Source organism: Oncorhynchus masou, chromosome 23 (assembly GCF_036934945.1).
Source record: "Oncorhynchus masou masou isolate Uvic2021 chromosome 23, UVic_Omas_1.1, whole genome shotgun sequence".
Taxonomy (NCBI): Eukaryota; Metazoa; Chordata; class Actinopteri; order Salmoniformes; family Salmonidae; genus Oncorhynchus; species Oncorhynchus masou.
In genome coordinates this window covers 29,851,335-29,866,962 of record NC_088234.1, presented here as the reverse complement: position 1 = coordinate 29,866,962, position 15,628 = coordinate 29,851,335, and the positions used below count along the sequence as shown (strand labels likewise).

The following is a 15,628-nucleotide window of genomic DNA, read 5'->3' as shown; positions in this document are numbered from 1 at the left end:
TTAGCTGTAGTCGATGAACAGCATTCTCACATAGGTATTCTTTTTGTCAAGGTGGGATAGGGCAGTGTGCAATGGCGATTGTGTCGTCCGTAGATCTGTTAGGGCGGTATGCAAATTGTAGGGGTAATATGGCCCTTAACTAGCCCTTCAAAGCACTTGATGATTACAGAAGTGAGTGCTACAGGGCGATAGTCATTTAGTTCATTGGCCACTTTAATAAATGGAACACTAGTCACTTTAATAATGGCACTTTAATTAAGAATGTTTACATATCTCACATTACTCATCTCATATGTAGTGTATATACTGCTGCACTGTCGGATCTAGAAGCATAAGCATTTCGCTACACTCACAATAACATCTGCTAACCATGTGTATGTGACCAATAAAATGTTGATTGATTTGATTTGATTTTGATAACCGTTGATTTCTTGGGTACAGGAACAATGGTGGACATCTTGAAGCAAGTGTAGACAACAGACTGGGATAGGGGGAGATTGAATACAGTATGTCCGTAAACACTCCAGCCAGCTGCTCTGCACATGTTCTGAGGACACGGCTTGAGATGCCGTCTGGGCCGTCAGCCTTGTGAGGTTTAACACGCTTGAATGTCTTACCAAACCGCATACACGCGTGTGTCCGCCTTCGCGAGCAAGTATTTTTTTTTCACCCACACCAGACGCGATCAGGGAATGCAGATTGAAATATCAAAACAAACTCAAACAATTATATTAATTTGGGGACAGGTTGAAAAACATTAAACATGTATGGCAATTGAGCTAGCTAGCTTGCTGTTGCTAGCTAATTTGTCATGGGATATAAACATTGGGTTGTTATTTTACCGGAAATGCACAAGGTCCTCTACTCCGACAATTAATCCACAGATAAAAAGGTAAACCGAATTAATTTCTCATAATTTCTCTTCCTTCCTTCAGGCTTCTTTTTCTTCTTTGGACTTTATATGGTGGTTGGCAACCAACTTTACAGTGTATCACCATAAAGATGAACTGAGTATGGACCTCAGTTCATCTTTCAATCACCCACGTCGGTATATGCTCCTAAAAACCAATGAGGAGATGGGAGAGCAGTGTGGGTGCAATGATTGAATAACATGTATGTGTCATTCTTTTTTGTAGCGCGAGCAGTGTGGTCAGCATATTTACTCACCTCGACCACAGAGATCGGGAGCACACAGTCCTCGTGATCGGTGGGTGCCCATGTCGTTGGCTCTGTGTTGTTTACCTCGAAGCGGGTGAAGAAGATGTTTAGCTTGTCCGGGTGTGAGGCGTCGTGGGGGGCTTTCCCTTTATACAATCCGTGATTGTCTGGAGTCCCTGCCACATGCGTCTCGTGTCTGAGCCATTGAATTGCTACTCCACCTTTTACCTGTACTGTCTTTTTGCTGTCTTTGATTGCCTTACGGAGTTCATACCTGGTCTGTTTGTACACGTCCATGTTCCCTGTTCCCTTGCCATGGTTAAATGCGGTGGTTCATGCTTTCAGTTTTGCGTGAATTCTGCCATCTATCCATGGTTTTTGGTTTGGATCATTTCTAATCGTCATAGTTGAAACAAAATCCTCCATGTCTTCCTGATTAACCCAGTCACTGAGTTAGTGTATACATCAAGAGTATTCCCGGAGACAACCTGGAACATTTCCCAGTCCGCGTGATCAAAACTGTCCTGAGGTATAGATTCCGATTGGTCAGACCAACCGTTGAACAGTTCTTATCATGGGTGCTTTCTGTTTAAGCTTGTGCCTATAGGTCGGGGAGGAGCAGGATAGAGGTGTGATCTGATTTGCGTTTTCCTTAGATTTCCTTTATTAAATTCCTCAGCTCCAATAAATGAGGCCTCAGAGAGAGAGGCGGGGTCTGAGTCTGAGTGTTACAGTATAGCGGTAGGCTCCCTCTACCTATGCCTATCTGCGGTTTCCCACATCTCCTGCTAATCCACCTGAATGCATGAGAAGTAAGCAACCTCTCAGAAAAAAAATACAGACACACAGGGGGTAGAGAAAGCAGAGCGAGAGAGAGTGGGCTCACTCCAACAAATGTGAGCTGCCAGTGGCAAAAATACCCACTGATGGGCTGAAAGCCACTCAAAGTAAATCAAATGTATTTACAAAGCCCTTCTTACATCAGCAGATGTCACAAAGTGCTATACAGAAACCCAGCCTAAAACCCCAGACAGCAAGCAATGCAGATGTAGAAGTATGGTGGCTAGGAAAAGCTCCATAGAAAGGCAGGAACCTAGGAAGAAACCTAGAGAAGAACCAGACTCTGAAGGGTGGCCAGTCCTCTTCTGGTTGTGCCAGGTGGAGATTATAACAGTCCATGGCCAAGATGTTCAAAAGTTCATAGATGACCAGCAGGGTCAAATATTAATAATCACAGTGGTTGTAGAGGGTGCAACAGGTCAGCACCTCAGGAGTAAATGTCAGTTGGCTTTTCATAGCCGAGCATTTAGAGTTCGAGACAGCAGGTGTGGTAGAGAGATAGAGTCAAAAACAGCAGGTCAGGGACAAGGTAGCACGTCCGATGAACAGGTCAGTGTTCCATAGCCGCAGGCAGAACAGTTGAAACAGGAGCAGCAGCACAACTAGGTGGACTGGGGACAGCAAGGAGTCTTCAGGCCAGGTAGTCCTGAGGCAAGTTCCCAGGGCTCAGGTTCTCCGGGAGGGGAGGGAGAGGGAGAGAAAAATAATTAGAGGGAGCATACTTAAATTCCCACAAGACACCGTATAAGACAGGAGAATTACACCATAACAGACTGACCCTAGCCCCCCACACATAAACGATTGTGTGTGGGAAAGAGCGACAGAGATAAGTGTGTAGTGACTTGGGGGATGGTAAGAGAGAGAGAGAGACAGAGACAGAGACAGAGAGTAGAGCATGTTAGTGCGTAAGCTACGAGATCCACAGAGAGAAAACGAGAGAGAGGGGAGAGCGCTGGAGACCGAAACAGCGACTGAGGATAGCGGCTAATGGACGGAGTGAGAGTGAAGACACACTTCTCCACAGGTCTTCCACCTTCTTATCCATCACTGGAGAGCGAGAACAAGAGAACGGAGGAGAGGAGTTTTTTTTATCTTTCTGTATTCCCTCTCCCTCATCTCCATCAGTGACTTGAACAGGCTGACTGGGTTGGGACTCTGACAGTGCTCAGCTACCTGGATACGGTGAGTCTCTCTTCTCTTATGCTTCCAGGAAAATACTAGAAGTAAAGTATATTGCAGTTACATTATGTATATACACTATAGCCACGTTTATACCTGGTTCTAACATGCATAGTTTGTCCTGATCTTGTCCTCATTCTGATTGTGCCCACATTTTCTTGACAGATGAAGATTATTAAAACACGCACTGTGAACTATTTTTGATCAGATCTTACAAGTGAAAACTGGAACGTTCAGGACAAGATAAGGATGAAGGATGCATGTAATCAGGCAGGTGTAAATGGTATAAATCAGCAGGTATAAATCATTATCAATGTAGGGAGGGAGGATTTAAATACAGTTTGTTACTTTTATTAATATGATGCTTTAACAGTCAACAATTGTAAGATGTTTTCTGTATGGTTATAGTAGAATTATACAGAGAACTGTCAATATGATGCAATGATAGTCCTCACATAAAAGGAAGATGCATGCATTAACATATTCCTGTGCAAACACAAACCCGCAAGCTATGCAAACACCAAGCTGCCATGTCATATTATGTCATATCGTGACCTTGCCCGCTGGAAAAGGTATAGAACACAGTATGATTTCCACTACTGTCTGTCTGTCATGTTCTGTGTTGTTCTTTGAAATCACTTTCACTTTCACTCAATTAACGTTGTTTTAATATTACAAAACATGAGCATGTGTTTTCAGTGATTTATCATAATGATAGATTTTTTTTTAGGGGGGGAAATGTGGCTGGTAAAACTTTGTAGTGACTGGTAAAATTTGGGTATCCACGAGCCCCTGCGGCTGGTGGAACAAAAAGATCCTTTCCCACCCTGATCTAGTTACACCAGACAAAAGGAAACAGTTCATTCGCTTTTCTGTAGCTGTCAATACAGTTTAATATATGATTATTCCAGATGACAACAATGTTGTTGACGATGTTGACAGTAACACCTGCACACACAAGTTAAATGCAAATGATGGCCATTTGGTTTGTTCATTAGGACTGAAATAATTAGGTAATGAGAACAACCCCACCCCCCCATGTTCTTGTCCATACAATAAACATTTCATAACACAGACAAACATTACCAGAAAGACAGAAAATGCATAGCATGTGCTATTCTCATCTGCAAAAAAAATCCATGATCGATCAATCAAATAAATCCATAAATGATGACATGTCGTCAGCCTCTCCGATGCACGTGACATCATGATAAATAGATGTACCAATACCCAACACATGTGAATGGTCAAGGCTAGTACTGCTGCATTACCCAGACACGGGAACCGAATCAGACACTCAACCAATCAGAAGACTGTTGACAGAGAAGTGGTCATGCCTATTTCACATATGGAGTGGCCCCTTCATGTTATCGTGTCCCTACTTTGACGCTAGTTATGGACTGGGCCAAATAAGCAAATTGTTTATTTATTTGAATAATGAATTATTCAAAATCCTTCAAGTGATTCTGGACAATCTACACAACGTCAGAGGGATGCTTTCAAAAAGGGAGGAGAAGGGAGCGAGAGAGAGAGAGAGAGAGAGAGAGAGACAGAGAGAGAGAGACAGAGAGAGAGACAGAGAGAGAGAGAGAGAGAAAGGGAGACAGACAGAGAGAGAGAGCTATATATATATATATATATATATAGAGAGAGAGAGACAGACAGAGACACAGAGAGAGAGACAGAGAGAGAGAAGAGAGAGAGAGAGAGAGAGAGAGAGAGAGAGAGAGAGAGATAGACAGAGACAGAGACACAGAGAGAGAGAGAGAGAGACAGAGAGACAGAGAGACAGGGAGAGAGACACAGAGAGAGAGAGAGAGAGAGAGAGAGAGAGAGAGAGAGAGAGGAGGCAAAAGGTTAAAAATACTCTATGCGTCTCTTTCGTTGAATACTTATCTGTATTCTCATTCCTCATATACTATCCACTATTTAATTTACTCACAGCTAAGTGGATCCTTTCATTTGGATATACGCTCGGTAGGCTGCTTAAATGCCCCTTTGCAACTGAACCAGAAATGTACTATTTTAAGATAATTGATCAATTGATGCTTCACAGTTATTGATTGATTAGGTTCCACTGTGCAATACTAGCTCACTCAACCTCAGATGAGCTGTCCCCATTGTATAACATGGTGGGGGTTACTTATTTCCGTAGGACACATCCTTGATATGATGAACACCAGCAGGCACAATCCAAAAGGGACTGTCCACATCATAGCGCATGATCATGCAGACATTATGTAGCCTACAGTAGCTCTGTGGGCGGTTGATTATACGAATGATTGCGGACGTAGTTCCAAGGCTGACCCTGCATGGGTTCTGATAGTGAGCCTGGAAATGGGGAAGTTATGGTCCATGAACTATGTAATACGATGAGACTGATGATCTACACCACGTATACCTGTGGTCAGTGATCGTGAGTTTGTGGTCTGTAAACATGAAACAATATGGCTACGGATGATTTACTGTTAGTGTCTATGTCTATAATAATAATGTCTACATTATTATGTCTGATTCAGTGTCCATGGACATTGGAAATGGTTTATGACAGAACTGTAGTTTGTAACGTAGGGCTGCTCGTGTTGAGTTTGGTTTCTGTGACATGAGAGTGAATCTATGGTGTATGATACTGAGTTTGAGCTCTGTGACATGAGAGTGAGTCTCCGGAAGTCTGTGGTATTTGATACTGTGTGGGTAGTTTGATATGGTGCGAGCGTCGTCAGTGAGGAGCTGAATCAGTGACAGTAATATATGGGTCTGTGAAAGACAGCCATGCTGTGGAGTGAAGAGCTTGACTGGGTAACGGTGTACAGGAAATTGTAGATAGACAGCAGCTCAAACAGCAAGACAGGCTCAAGCTACAGTGTCTTACTTCTGGCAGTGTCCTAGAAGAATCCATGGTGTCATGCGCATAGATATTACTTGAGACCTGCATATAGTGTGGCTTTATGACTTTATTTACGCAGTTATGAAATGCTCTGATCAGAGACCTGTATAGCTACATCTATCTTGAAGGTACCCTTCTCAGACCATCAACGTGACGGTATATAGCTTCTCTATTTGCCTAACTACAGTACATAATATGTGGTTGGTTAGCAAGGTTAAATGTCATGTTTGACATCAAATGAAGGTGCCACTGCACCAAAATATGAAATTAAGAGGCATTTCAGGGGCATTTCATTCATTCTACGGCACATTTAGATAAGTTATCTAAAACAGAAACAGAAAATCCTGTACTGGAAAATGTACAGCCCAAAAGAATTTCAAAGTCATTTCAGTATGTAACGCAATTGAAGACAGAGAGGGATTGGAATTGATCTTGGCGGTCCAAGATTTTTGCCAAAATTGCCAACCACATCTCTCACAATTTAATCAAGAATTCAGTTATATTTCAATTAGACTATAGTAATGATAAATACCCCCCAAAATAACGTATTGAAAAAGATACTTTGCGTTTATACATGTTGAGTCTTGCAAATGAACCACCGAACTGCATGTCATGTGACAACTCTTCCCTATGGTTGGGGATATGCTCCAGACCAATAAGAACAATGAGAATTAAGAAAATAGGATTAAGCCAATACTTCACTGTGAGAGAGACCAGTTCCACTTCAACGACTATGTCTCATGTTGTCATGTGATGCGCCTGTCTCCATTTCAAGACTTCAACTTGTCACCGGCCTTTTAGAATGAAAGCATGTATAACAGGAAGGAGGACAGAGTGTGCTCTCCGGCTCTCTTTCATTGTCTTCTTAGCGCTTGTCATTCGACGGCGGGATGAGGGAGAGAATGGCAATTTCCTTGTCAAGACCCTGATCGCCAACCAGCAGCACAAAGGATGCGGGCGCGTGCACAGACGTGCACTTCTAAACACACAGACGGACGCCCGCAAACAGACTTTTATGAAATAATACAATGTCAGAGAGGCTTTCTCACGCCATGTATTTCTCCTTTCTGATTGCTCTATAAAGACATCAGAGGATCGTGTTTACATCGATTCCACTTCCTTCAAACACTGTAGAGAGAGTCCCGGACACAGTAAGCCTTTAAAGAGTCATTCACAAACCTTATGTACAAGTAAGCTATGTGTTTTATGAGGGACTTCGGGAATGTGACTGGAAAAGTGCCTCAGGCCTTGAAATGATAAAAAAAAAAAAAAAAAAAACGAATTGAATATATGTAAGGAGATATCGGTCCACAAATGATGCGGTCAAGGCTACGCCGACGCAGGGGCAGTGAGTGGAGTTTACTCAAGTGATCAAAAGTGCATATCAGACCGAGAGCCTAATGCTGAATAAGTAGTTCTTTATGAGTTTTAGTTTAGAAAACAATCTCTCCTCAGAAGCGACAGTTACATCGATGGTAAGAACAGCTTGATTGCCGCAGCGACATCAGGGCACCTGGGCAGAAGAGATTCAAATACAACAGTTCTGCAACATCTTTTATTGAGCCTCTCATTCTCCTTAATTGGCGGCATCAACATATTACAGAAAGAGATGAACTGTATCGGAAGCTCTGGGGACAGGTCGTCTGGGCAGACAATAAATTGGCAGATGCAAACAGATTATCATCTTTAGTGGGGGGGAGATGAACTACGACCTTGCGGGGGTCCAGAGAAACTGCGTTACGCCAGTGATCTGACTGAGCTTTTATTTTGTTTTTAATATAATTATTATATTCATTTTTTTTTGTTACCCTTTTTTCTCCCCAATTTCATGGTATCCGATTGGTAGTTACAGTCTTGTCTCATCGCTGCAACTCCTGTACGGACTCGGGGGAAATACCATACACCTGGCAACCGTGTCAGCGTGCACTGCGCCCGACCCGACTCAAATCCAGAATCTCTAGTGGCACAGCTAGCCTTGGACCACCGCGCCACTCGGGAGGCTGAGCTTTTTTTCTATATTGAATCACAGCACTTTTCTGTGTTGTGAAATGCAGATATTGCATATGAGATGAGAAAAGGCCCGCGGCTCACAGAGTACCTTAAGCCAGTGGAACCATGCGGCGTGTAAAAATGAAGGTCCCTTAATATAGTAATTTTCTCCCCACAGTTCGTTTTCCCACTACTTTGTAATCTGCCCACCTGATTATAACAAAATACAGGGAACATTTATGAAGGAGCAATTTCGTATGTAGTACTATGATGTGGCTAGAAGCCAATTTGGTCCTAAATTGAGTAGTAGGAGAACAAAAATGAGAGGGGAAATCATTAAAGCAGGAGATATGACCTTCTGTAGCATTTATTTTCCAAAGCAAATAGAATTATGCAGGACGCGAAAGGAAATAAGCCTTTAGAGCTGCTATGGAGGTATGGTAATGAACCAGTGTGTGTGTGTGTGTGTGTGTGTGTGTTTGTGTCACACAACTCATTTACCATTTCAAAAGCACTATAGACATGACTAACGATGCACTGCTCAATGAAAGATCAACATGGACTTTGACGGTATCGGTATATTTGTATCATCTGTGCTGTGTCTTGACCAGCTAGCCATTGCCAAATCCTGCACTGCCTTTCGGATAGTTTATGATAATACAATGTCCATTCGGGAACATAAAACACCATTACATTGCCTGTCAACTTCAAAGGTGGTCATTTTAGCACACTCCGATGGACACACAATCAGAGATCAGTGCTACTGAGGGATTCCACTGCCTGTCTCCTGGGAGTCAAGGTGGATTGAACTTCCAATTTCAGGAGCAGCGTCACTCTGCTTTGACACACAGAGAGAGAGAGAGAGAGAGAGAGAGAGAGAGAGAGAGAGAGAGAGAGAGAGAGAAGAGGAAAGAACGAGACGAAGGAAACAGGGAGAGAAATTGAGTGTTGGGAGAAATAGGGCAACAGGGTGACAGATGGATGAGCAGGGGAAGAGAGATGAAGTGAGAGAGGAGTGACGGAGAAATAGTAAGGGGTGAGCAAGGCAAAGAGAGAGTGAGAGAAACAGCAGGAAAGAAATTCTTATATGCAATGGTTGTAATGTATCCTGCATGATGAGGGTAGTAGTGATAAGGTAGTAGATGCATGACTTTGTGTCGACCCCAGTGTAGCAGGAGAGTCTCTGAGTTCTATTTGTCATCAGTAATAGTGTTGAAGCCCTTGTCTAACTGTGGCCCTCTACTATCGTGTCTCAGAGCTTGGGGTTTAATCCACTTTGGGTTCTACAGCATGTGAGATATTGTCCAGCTGGGACCTGATGCTGTTAATATCTTGCTCTCTTTCTCTCATTCTCTCTCTCACAGCCTTTCTCTTTCCCTCATGAAAAACATATCCTTTGCATGTCATTCTGTACTGCTGTTTGTCTCGCTCTTGCTTGCTTTCTCTTGCACAGCCTTTCTCTCTCTCTCTCTCTCTGCCCTCTCCCTCATGCATTTACACCATTTGCATGTGTCTTTCTCCTGCTGTTTTAATCTCGCCCTCTCTCTATATTTCTCTGTGTTTTCTCTTGCTCGCTTTCTTTTTCTCTCTCGCTCTCTCTCTCTCGCTCTCTGTCTTCTATCATTGCTCGACGCAGGCTTCTTATCCTCTCTTCTCCAGCTGTCTGTCTCCCCTCACTCTCTCCTCTCCTACATTCATCAACATCTGTCTTGCTGAGTGTTCAGAGAACAAGCTCGGCATAAAAACTCTCTTAGCTTTCGAGCGCTTGACGTCAGTCTTCCCCTTCAAAGCCCTACATACACCCTTAGAAGAAATACACTCTGGTGCTATCTGGAACCAAAAAGGGTTCATCAGTTGTCCCCATAGGAGAACCCTTTGAAGAACCCCTTTTGGATCCAGGTAAAAATCTTTTGGTTCCAGGTAGAATACTTTTACACATAGGGTTCTACTTGGAACCCAAAATACTTCTCCCTGAAACCAAAACGGGTTCTATCTGGAACCAAAAATGGGTTCCCCTACGAGGACAGCCGCAGAACCCTTTTGTAACCCTTTTTCTCTAAGAGAGTAGAGCCTCTATTGCTAATCCAAGATCTTAATTATTTCACGTCCTGTTCTAGTTAACCTATATCTACGCTTCTTCCCAGACAGTGCATCATGTTCTACCACTCCGCAGTGGGTACAAGATCAGATTGTCCTGCCCAAATCCTAACCTTAACTATTAGATTAAAAATAACGTACTAATTTGAAATCAGTCTAGGGGCAACTTCACCCTATACCTTCCGCTCAACCCTGTTAAGCAGGCTCGACAGTCTAGCACCACATTGAGTAGATATCATCACCGGTGACAAATTGGCACCATGACTCAGGCAACACGGAAGGGAAGAAGGTGACACTAAAAGAAACAATAAATGATTTGAGACAGTTGGTGATAAAGATCAGCAATATAACAAGCCCCAGTGTTTATGCTCTCTTCTTATCTGTACTGATCCTTCTCTCCCTGCCACTCACACAGACACTAGACAGTCATAAATAGGTAGACACCTAAATATATACACACACACACACACACACACACACGCGCGCACACACACACACACACACACACACACACACACACACACACACACACACACACACACACACACACACACACACACACACACACACACACACACACACACACACACACAAATACAAAACGCAGTGTCACACGCAGTCTCACACACGCACACAGCAGATGTACAGTGAGTATACCAAGTATTAGGCACACCTTCCTAATATTAAGTTGCACCCCTTACTTTGGATGTCGTTTGGTGGACCACCCTTGATACACTGTTGAGCGCCAAAAACCCAGCAGCGTTGCAGTTCTTGACACAAACCGATGCGCCTGACACCTACTACCATACCCCCGTTCAGAAGCACTTAGATCTTACGCAATCCATGTCTCAATTGTGTCAAGGCTTAAAAAGCATTCTTTAACCTGTCTCCTCCCCTTCATCTACACCGATTGACATCGATAAGGGATCGTAGCTTTCACCTGGATTCACCTGGTCAGCCTGTCATGGAAAGAGCCAGTGTTCCTAATCTTTTGTCTACTCGGTGCATAGCTTCAGCTTTAATGCCGCAACAAGTGACACAATCACAATATCCATGCGGTTCACCCTCCTGGACATATCAGACACATGGTTTACACATTTCGTAGTGTTGTGCTATCTCACTGCTTTACCTTCGGTATTCTGTGGTATTCTGTGTCTACTAAACGGCATATTTATCTATATTTATTTATTCTACTCACAGTGCTTTCAGTTGACTTTTAGATGAACCATGATTGCCCCCTCCCCTAACTGCCGTAATAGAGGAAACCTGGCATTCAAACAGCGTTTCCTATTCCACGAATGCAATTAGCTTCCTGCTTTCTATAGACTGGGCCCGTTTTTGATGTTCTGTTGGTTGGAGAATGGAGGAGAGGGATGGAAAGGAGGATGGAGAGAGAAGGAGGCGGAGAGGGTGTTTGTTCAGTCCATATTCCCATTTTTCCCCCTTTTTCTTGTTTAGACAGCCGTGAACATCTCAACTGTTTTATTTTTTGCCTTTCTTTTTTCCTTAGATGTTTGCTCATTGTCAGAAAGTCATTAAGTGTCAAAGGTGTCTCTCTGCCTCTCACATTCGACTGTAATTGGACGAGGAGAGCAGTGACCTTGCATAGGTTCACTCACACACTCACATACTAACAAGCCAGGCGATACATGTGGCAGATGTATTTCGCCCCTCATAGCATTTCTGCTGGAACCTTTTTCATTATGTACAAACACAACAGGGAATTTTTTGAATGTCATGCTGGTGTCACATCTGGGGAATACGGAGGCGAAATGGAATCCTAGTTTCTCTTCCGTTCAGGTGCAGAGAGACCGCAACGCCTCAGTATTTAATCAGCTATCGAAGGAAAAGACTTGTCTTTCAAATTAATCACAAACTGCAAGCGAAACATGAATGGAAAGAACAAACAATGCCATTAATTGCCATTGACACGTGATAGCTACCTCTTGTGAAAACCCAGGGTAGAGCCAGAGTTCTTCTCATGTTTTGTTTGAAGTTCCTTTAGAGAATAAACAAGTGATTGCTCTTTTGTGTTTTCTTACAGGCATCCTGGAGCCAACTCAATGGGAAAATGGGAGTGTAAACGTATCCCGGGGATGAGCTCATATCAAAGCCAGGAATTGTCATGTACTTGTTCAGCCGGGGTGTAGCGACTGAATAACCACCCGTGAGAACCCGCTCCCCTCTATCACCACAGAAACAGAAACATGGAATGGTGAAAGTGTAGAATTCCCCACAGCATCTCTTACCAAAGACCACTCCTGATGAGTATGCCATTCGACTAGCTGGGATGAACCAGACAGAACAGGACAACTCCCAACCACTCCAGGTCCAAATCCTTACAATAGGACATTCTAATCAAGAGAAATGAACGTTCTCCCTTGGCGAGGTTCCTTGTGTTTGAATGAGACCCAGAAACCTCGCCCTGATTTCACCACCTGCAAACAGATGGGTAATAAGATGTGAGTTTATTTGTGAATGAATATGGAATGTTACACATTTGGCTGCCAAGAATTCATCCTTGGATCAAATTGCTTCAGTCAGTGGAGAGTAGAAACTACCAAGGCTAGGCTTTATAATGAGAAGTCCATGAGAAACAGAGCAACATGAGAATTGAGAGACTCAATGAATCTGATTTGGTTTAGGTTAACCCCCTCTATGTTGCATGTGGACCATGAGATTGGAGAATAACACTTTACAGACATTACATTCCCTCCTGTCTCTTCAGAGCTGCACCTCTACAAAAATGAGGATCTTTCATGCTCCCACTGCTCCTTCATCACTCCTTTTTGACCCATTTATCAAAGGAATATAACGGAAGTCAAAGACACTTTAGCTATTAAGACCAGAAAATCAGAAAAAAGCAGAAGTGAACTTTAGGGTTCAATAGTGAGAAAAACTCTGCCCTATCCATTCTTTTTGAACCAATTATGAAAGGAGTTTAACAGAGATCCATGATACATTACACTAAAGCAACACTTTGGTGTTAACAGAGAGCCAGCTAAGAGCATTGAGAAGAGTACTATTTTCTATAATGGGTCTGAGAGACTCAAATCAGTAGGTATGACAGACTGGACTGAATAGGAAAACATACACTCAAAGTCGCATCTTAGTTCCAAGGGGCCTAGGAGAGGCAAAAACTGAGGTAAACTGGTAAAATGGAAAACATGGCCACCAACCGGTCCAGTGACTACCCAGAATACCCCACCGGCCTCCCCTACAACTCCAGCCTAGACTATGAGGACTACGACCAGGAACTTGATGCCAGTAAGATCATCATCCCCTCCATCTACGCACTGGTCTGCTGTGTGGGTCTTACAGGCAATGCCATGGTCATCTATGTCATCCTCAAATACGCCAAGATGAAAACTGCCACCAATATTTATATATTAAATCTGGCAATTGCAGATGAACTGTTTATGTTGAGTGTTCCGTTCTTGGCGACTTCAGCGGCTATACGTCATTGGCCGTTTGGCTCGCTCATGTGCCGTCTGGTGTTGAGCGTGGACGGCATCAACATGTTTACATCTATCTTCTGTCTGACGGTGTTGAGCGTGGATCGATATGTGGCTGTGGTTCACCCTATCAAGGCTGCCCGCTACCGCCGTCCCACCGTGGCAAAGGTGGTCAACGTCTGCGTGTGGGGCCTCTCGCTCCTCGTCATCCTCCCCATCATCATCTTTGCTGACACGGTCCCGGCGCAGGATGGCGGCGTGGACTGCAACTTCCTGTGGCCTGAGGCTGCATGGTCAGTGGCGTTCGTGGTGTACACCTTCCTGCTCGGCTTCCTGCTTCCCGTAGGTGCTATCTGCCTCTGCTACTGCCTGATGGTGGCGCGCATGCGTGCGGTCGGGCTCAAAGCCGGTTGGCTGCAGCGAAGGCGCTCGGAGAAAAAGATCACACGGATGGTGTTGTGCATTGTGGCGGTCTTCGTGCTCTGCTGGATGCCCTTCTACATCGTCCAGCTGGTCAGCGTGTTCCACCGCCCCCCGGACGCCATGGTCACCCAGCTCTTTGTCATCCTGAGTTACGCAAACAGCGGCGCCAACCCCATCCTCTATGGCTTCGTGTCCGATAACTTCCGGCGGTCGTTCCAGAGGATTGTGTGTTTCCGTTGGCTGGAGTCTGGGCTGGATGGAGAACAGGTGGACTACCGTGCCGTAGCTCTGAAGAGACAGGCCACCAATGGACAGAAAGACTTCCCTAAGGAATGTCTGGCATCTGGTATGGTGTTCCGGAATGGGACATGCACGTCACGCACGACTACACTGTGACTGGAGTCAATAGTTGTAGATGATAAAATACAATGCCACACAGCGAATGATGGGATAGCAACGTATGACAACGAATGACACCACACATGAACAATGAGTGAGGCCCGTGGTTGATGACAACGACACGTGTCTTTGAAAATAAAGTAGCATGTTCACATACTCCCTGCTGCTCTGAAGTGTGACAATCATATGGGCTTTGTTTTTCCCGCTGGATGAAGAACATTATTTGACTGTGTAGCACAGGAGGTTGTATGCAAAAAATAGAGATGCTAGATGTCAGTGTGATGGTTGACTGACTACAAGCCAAGTCAAATGAGGTTTCTCATACTGAGGTGGTGCAGCTATGACAAGTTTGTAATTTTGACTTGGTCTTTTACCCGGAGTTTAGAGCACATGTGTTTGTTTGACCTATGTCCTTCTGTCTGTAAACCTATTTATTGTACTGTATATGCTATACATGTAAGAATGTATTTATTTATTTGGGGTTGGATGATAAGCCGAAACTGCCTATGCTTAAGTACTTTGTCAATAATTGAATAATTTGCAGAATCATACATTTGCCACAGAGGTCAAGTCTGAATCATAGGGGTTGTAAAGCATTAATGCCCAACGTCTCTGTTGAGTCCTGCTGTGTTCTCTCTGTTGCTTTCACTTGCTCAAACACATTCATGCAAGCAGCCCAAAGGGACAACTGTAAATAGCCAAGCTGAAATAAATGTTTCATTTGGAAGTGTGGTGATCATGTTTTGAAAAGAACGGTTCACTGATGGTTTTGACATTCAAACTCTGTCAGTAGCACAGAAAAATACTCTCCACTTTTTTTTCGAAAGGAACTGCAGTCAGTCAGCTTAGAAAGCAGTTGTGATCATTTTTCACATGGGCTTCGTGAGGCACAACGCTCCTCTGACACACACACACACACACACACACACACACACACACACACACACACACACACACACACACACACACACACACACACACACACACACACACACACACACACACACACACACTCTGCCTCTGACAGACACTCACAGATGGTGTCGCCCACAACTCAGCAGCAAGATAACATTCCTACTGACACAACACAGGTATGGGGTAGAAAGAAGTGAAAAATGCCTGTTCCACATTATACAGTGATTGTGAATACTGAATTGGCCACAGGGGCAAATGAAGGCATGCAACGCCTGTCGTCACAGAC

At 43.9% G+C, this 15,628-nt stretch overlaps 1 protein-coding gene across 1 annotated transcript; it reads left to right on the top strand.

Annotated features, from left to right (window-relative positions):
• Window positions 1–2,815: 2,815 nt before the first annotated feature.
• On the top strand, window positions 2,816–15,143 carry LOC135510724 (somatostatin receptor type 1-like). The gene is made up of 2 exons (XM_064931875.1): window positions 2,816–3,180; window positions 12,195–15,143. Exon 2 carries the CDS (start codon window positions 13,309–13,311, stop codon window positions 14,422–14,424), a length of 1,116 nt encoding a protein of 371 aa, XP_064787947.1. The 5' UTR covers window positions 2,816–3,180; window positions 12,195–13,308; the 3' UTR covers window positions 14,425–15,143.
• Window positions 15,144–15,628: the final 485 nt, after the last annotated feature.

Excerpts from the sequence above, each read along its gene's own strand:
- LOC135510724 (XM_064931875.1), top strand. The coding sequence starts at position 13,309 with ATGGAAAACATGGCCACCAACCGGTCCAGTGACTACCCAGAATACCCC.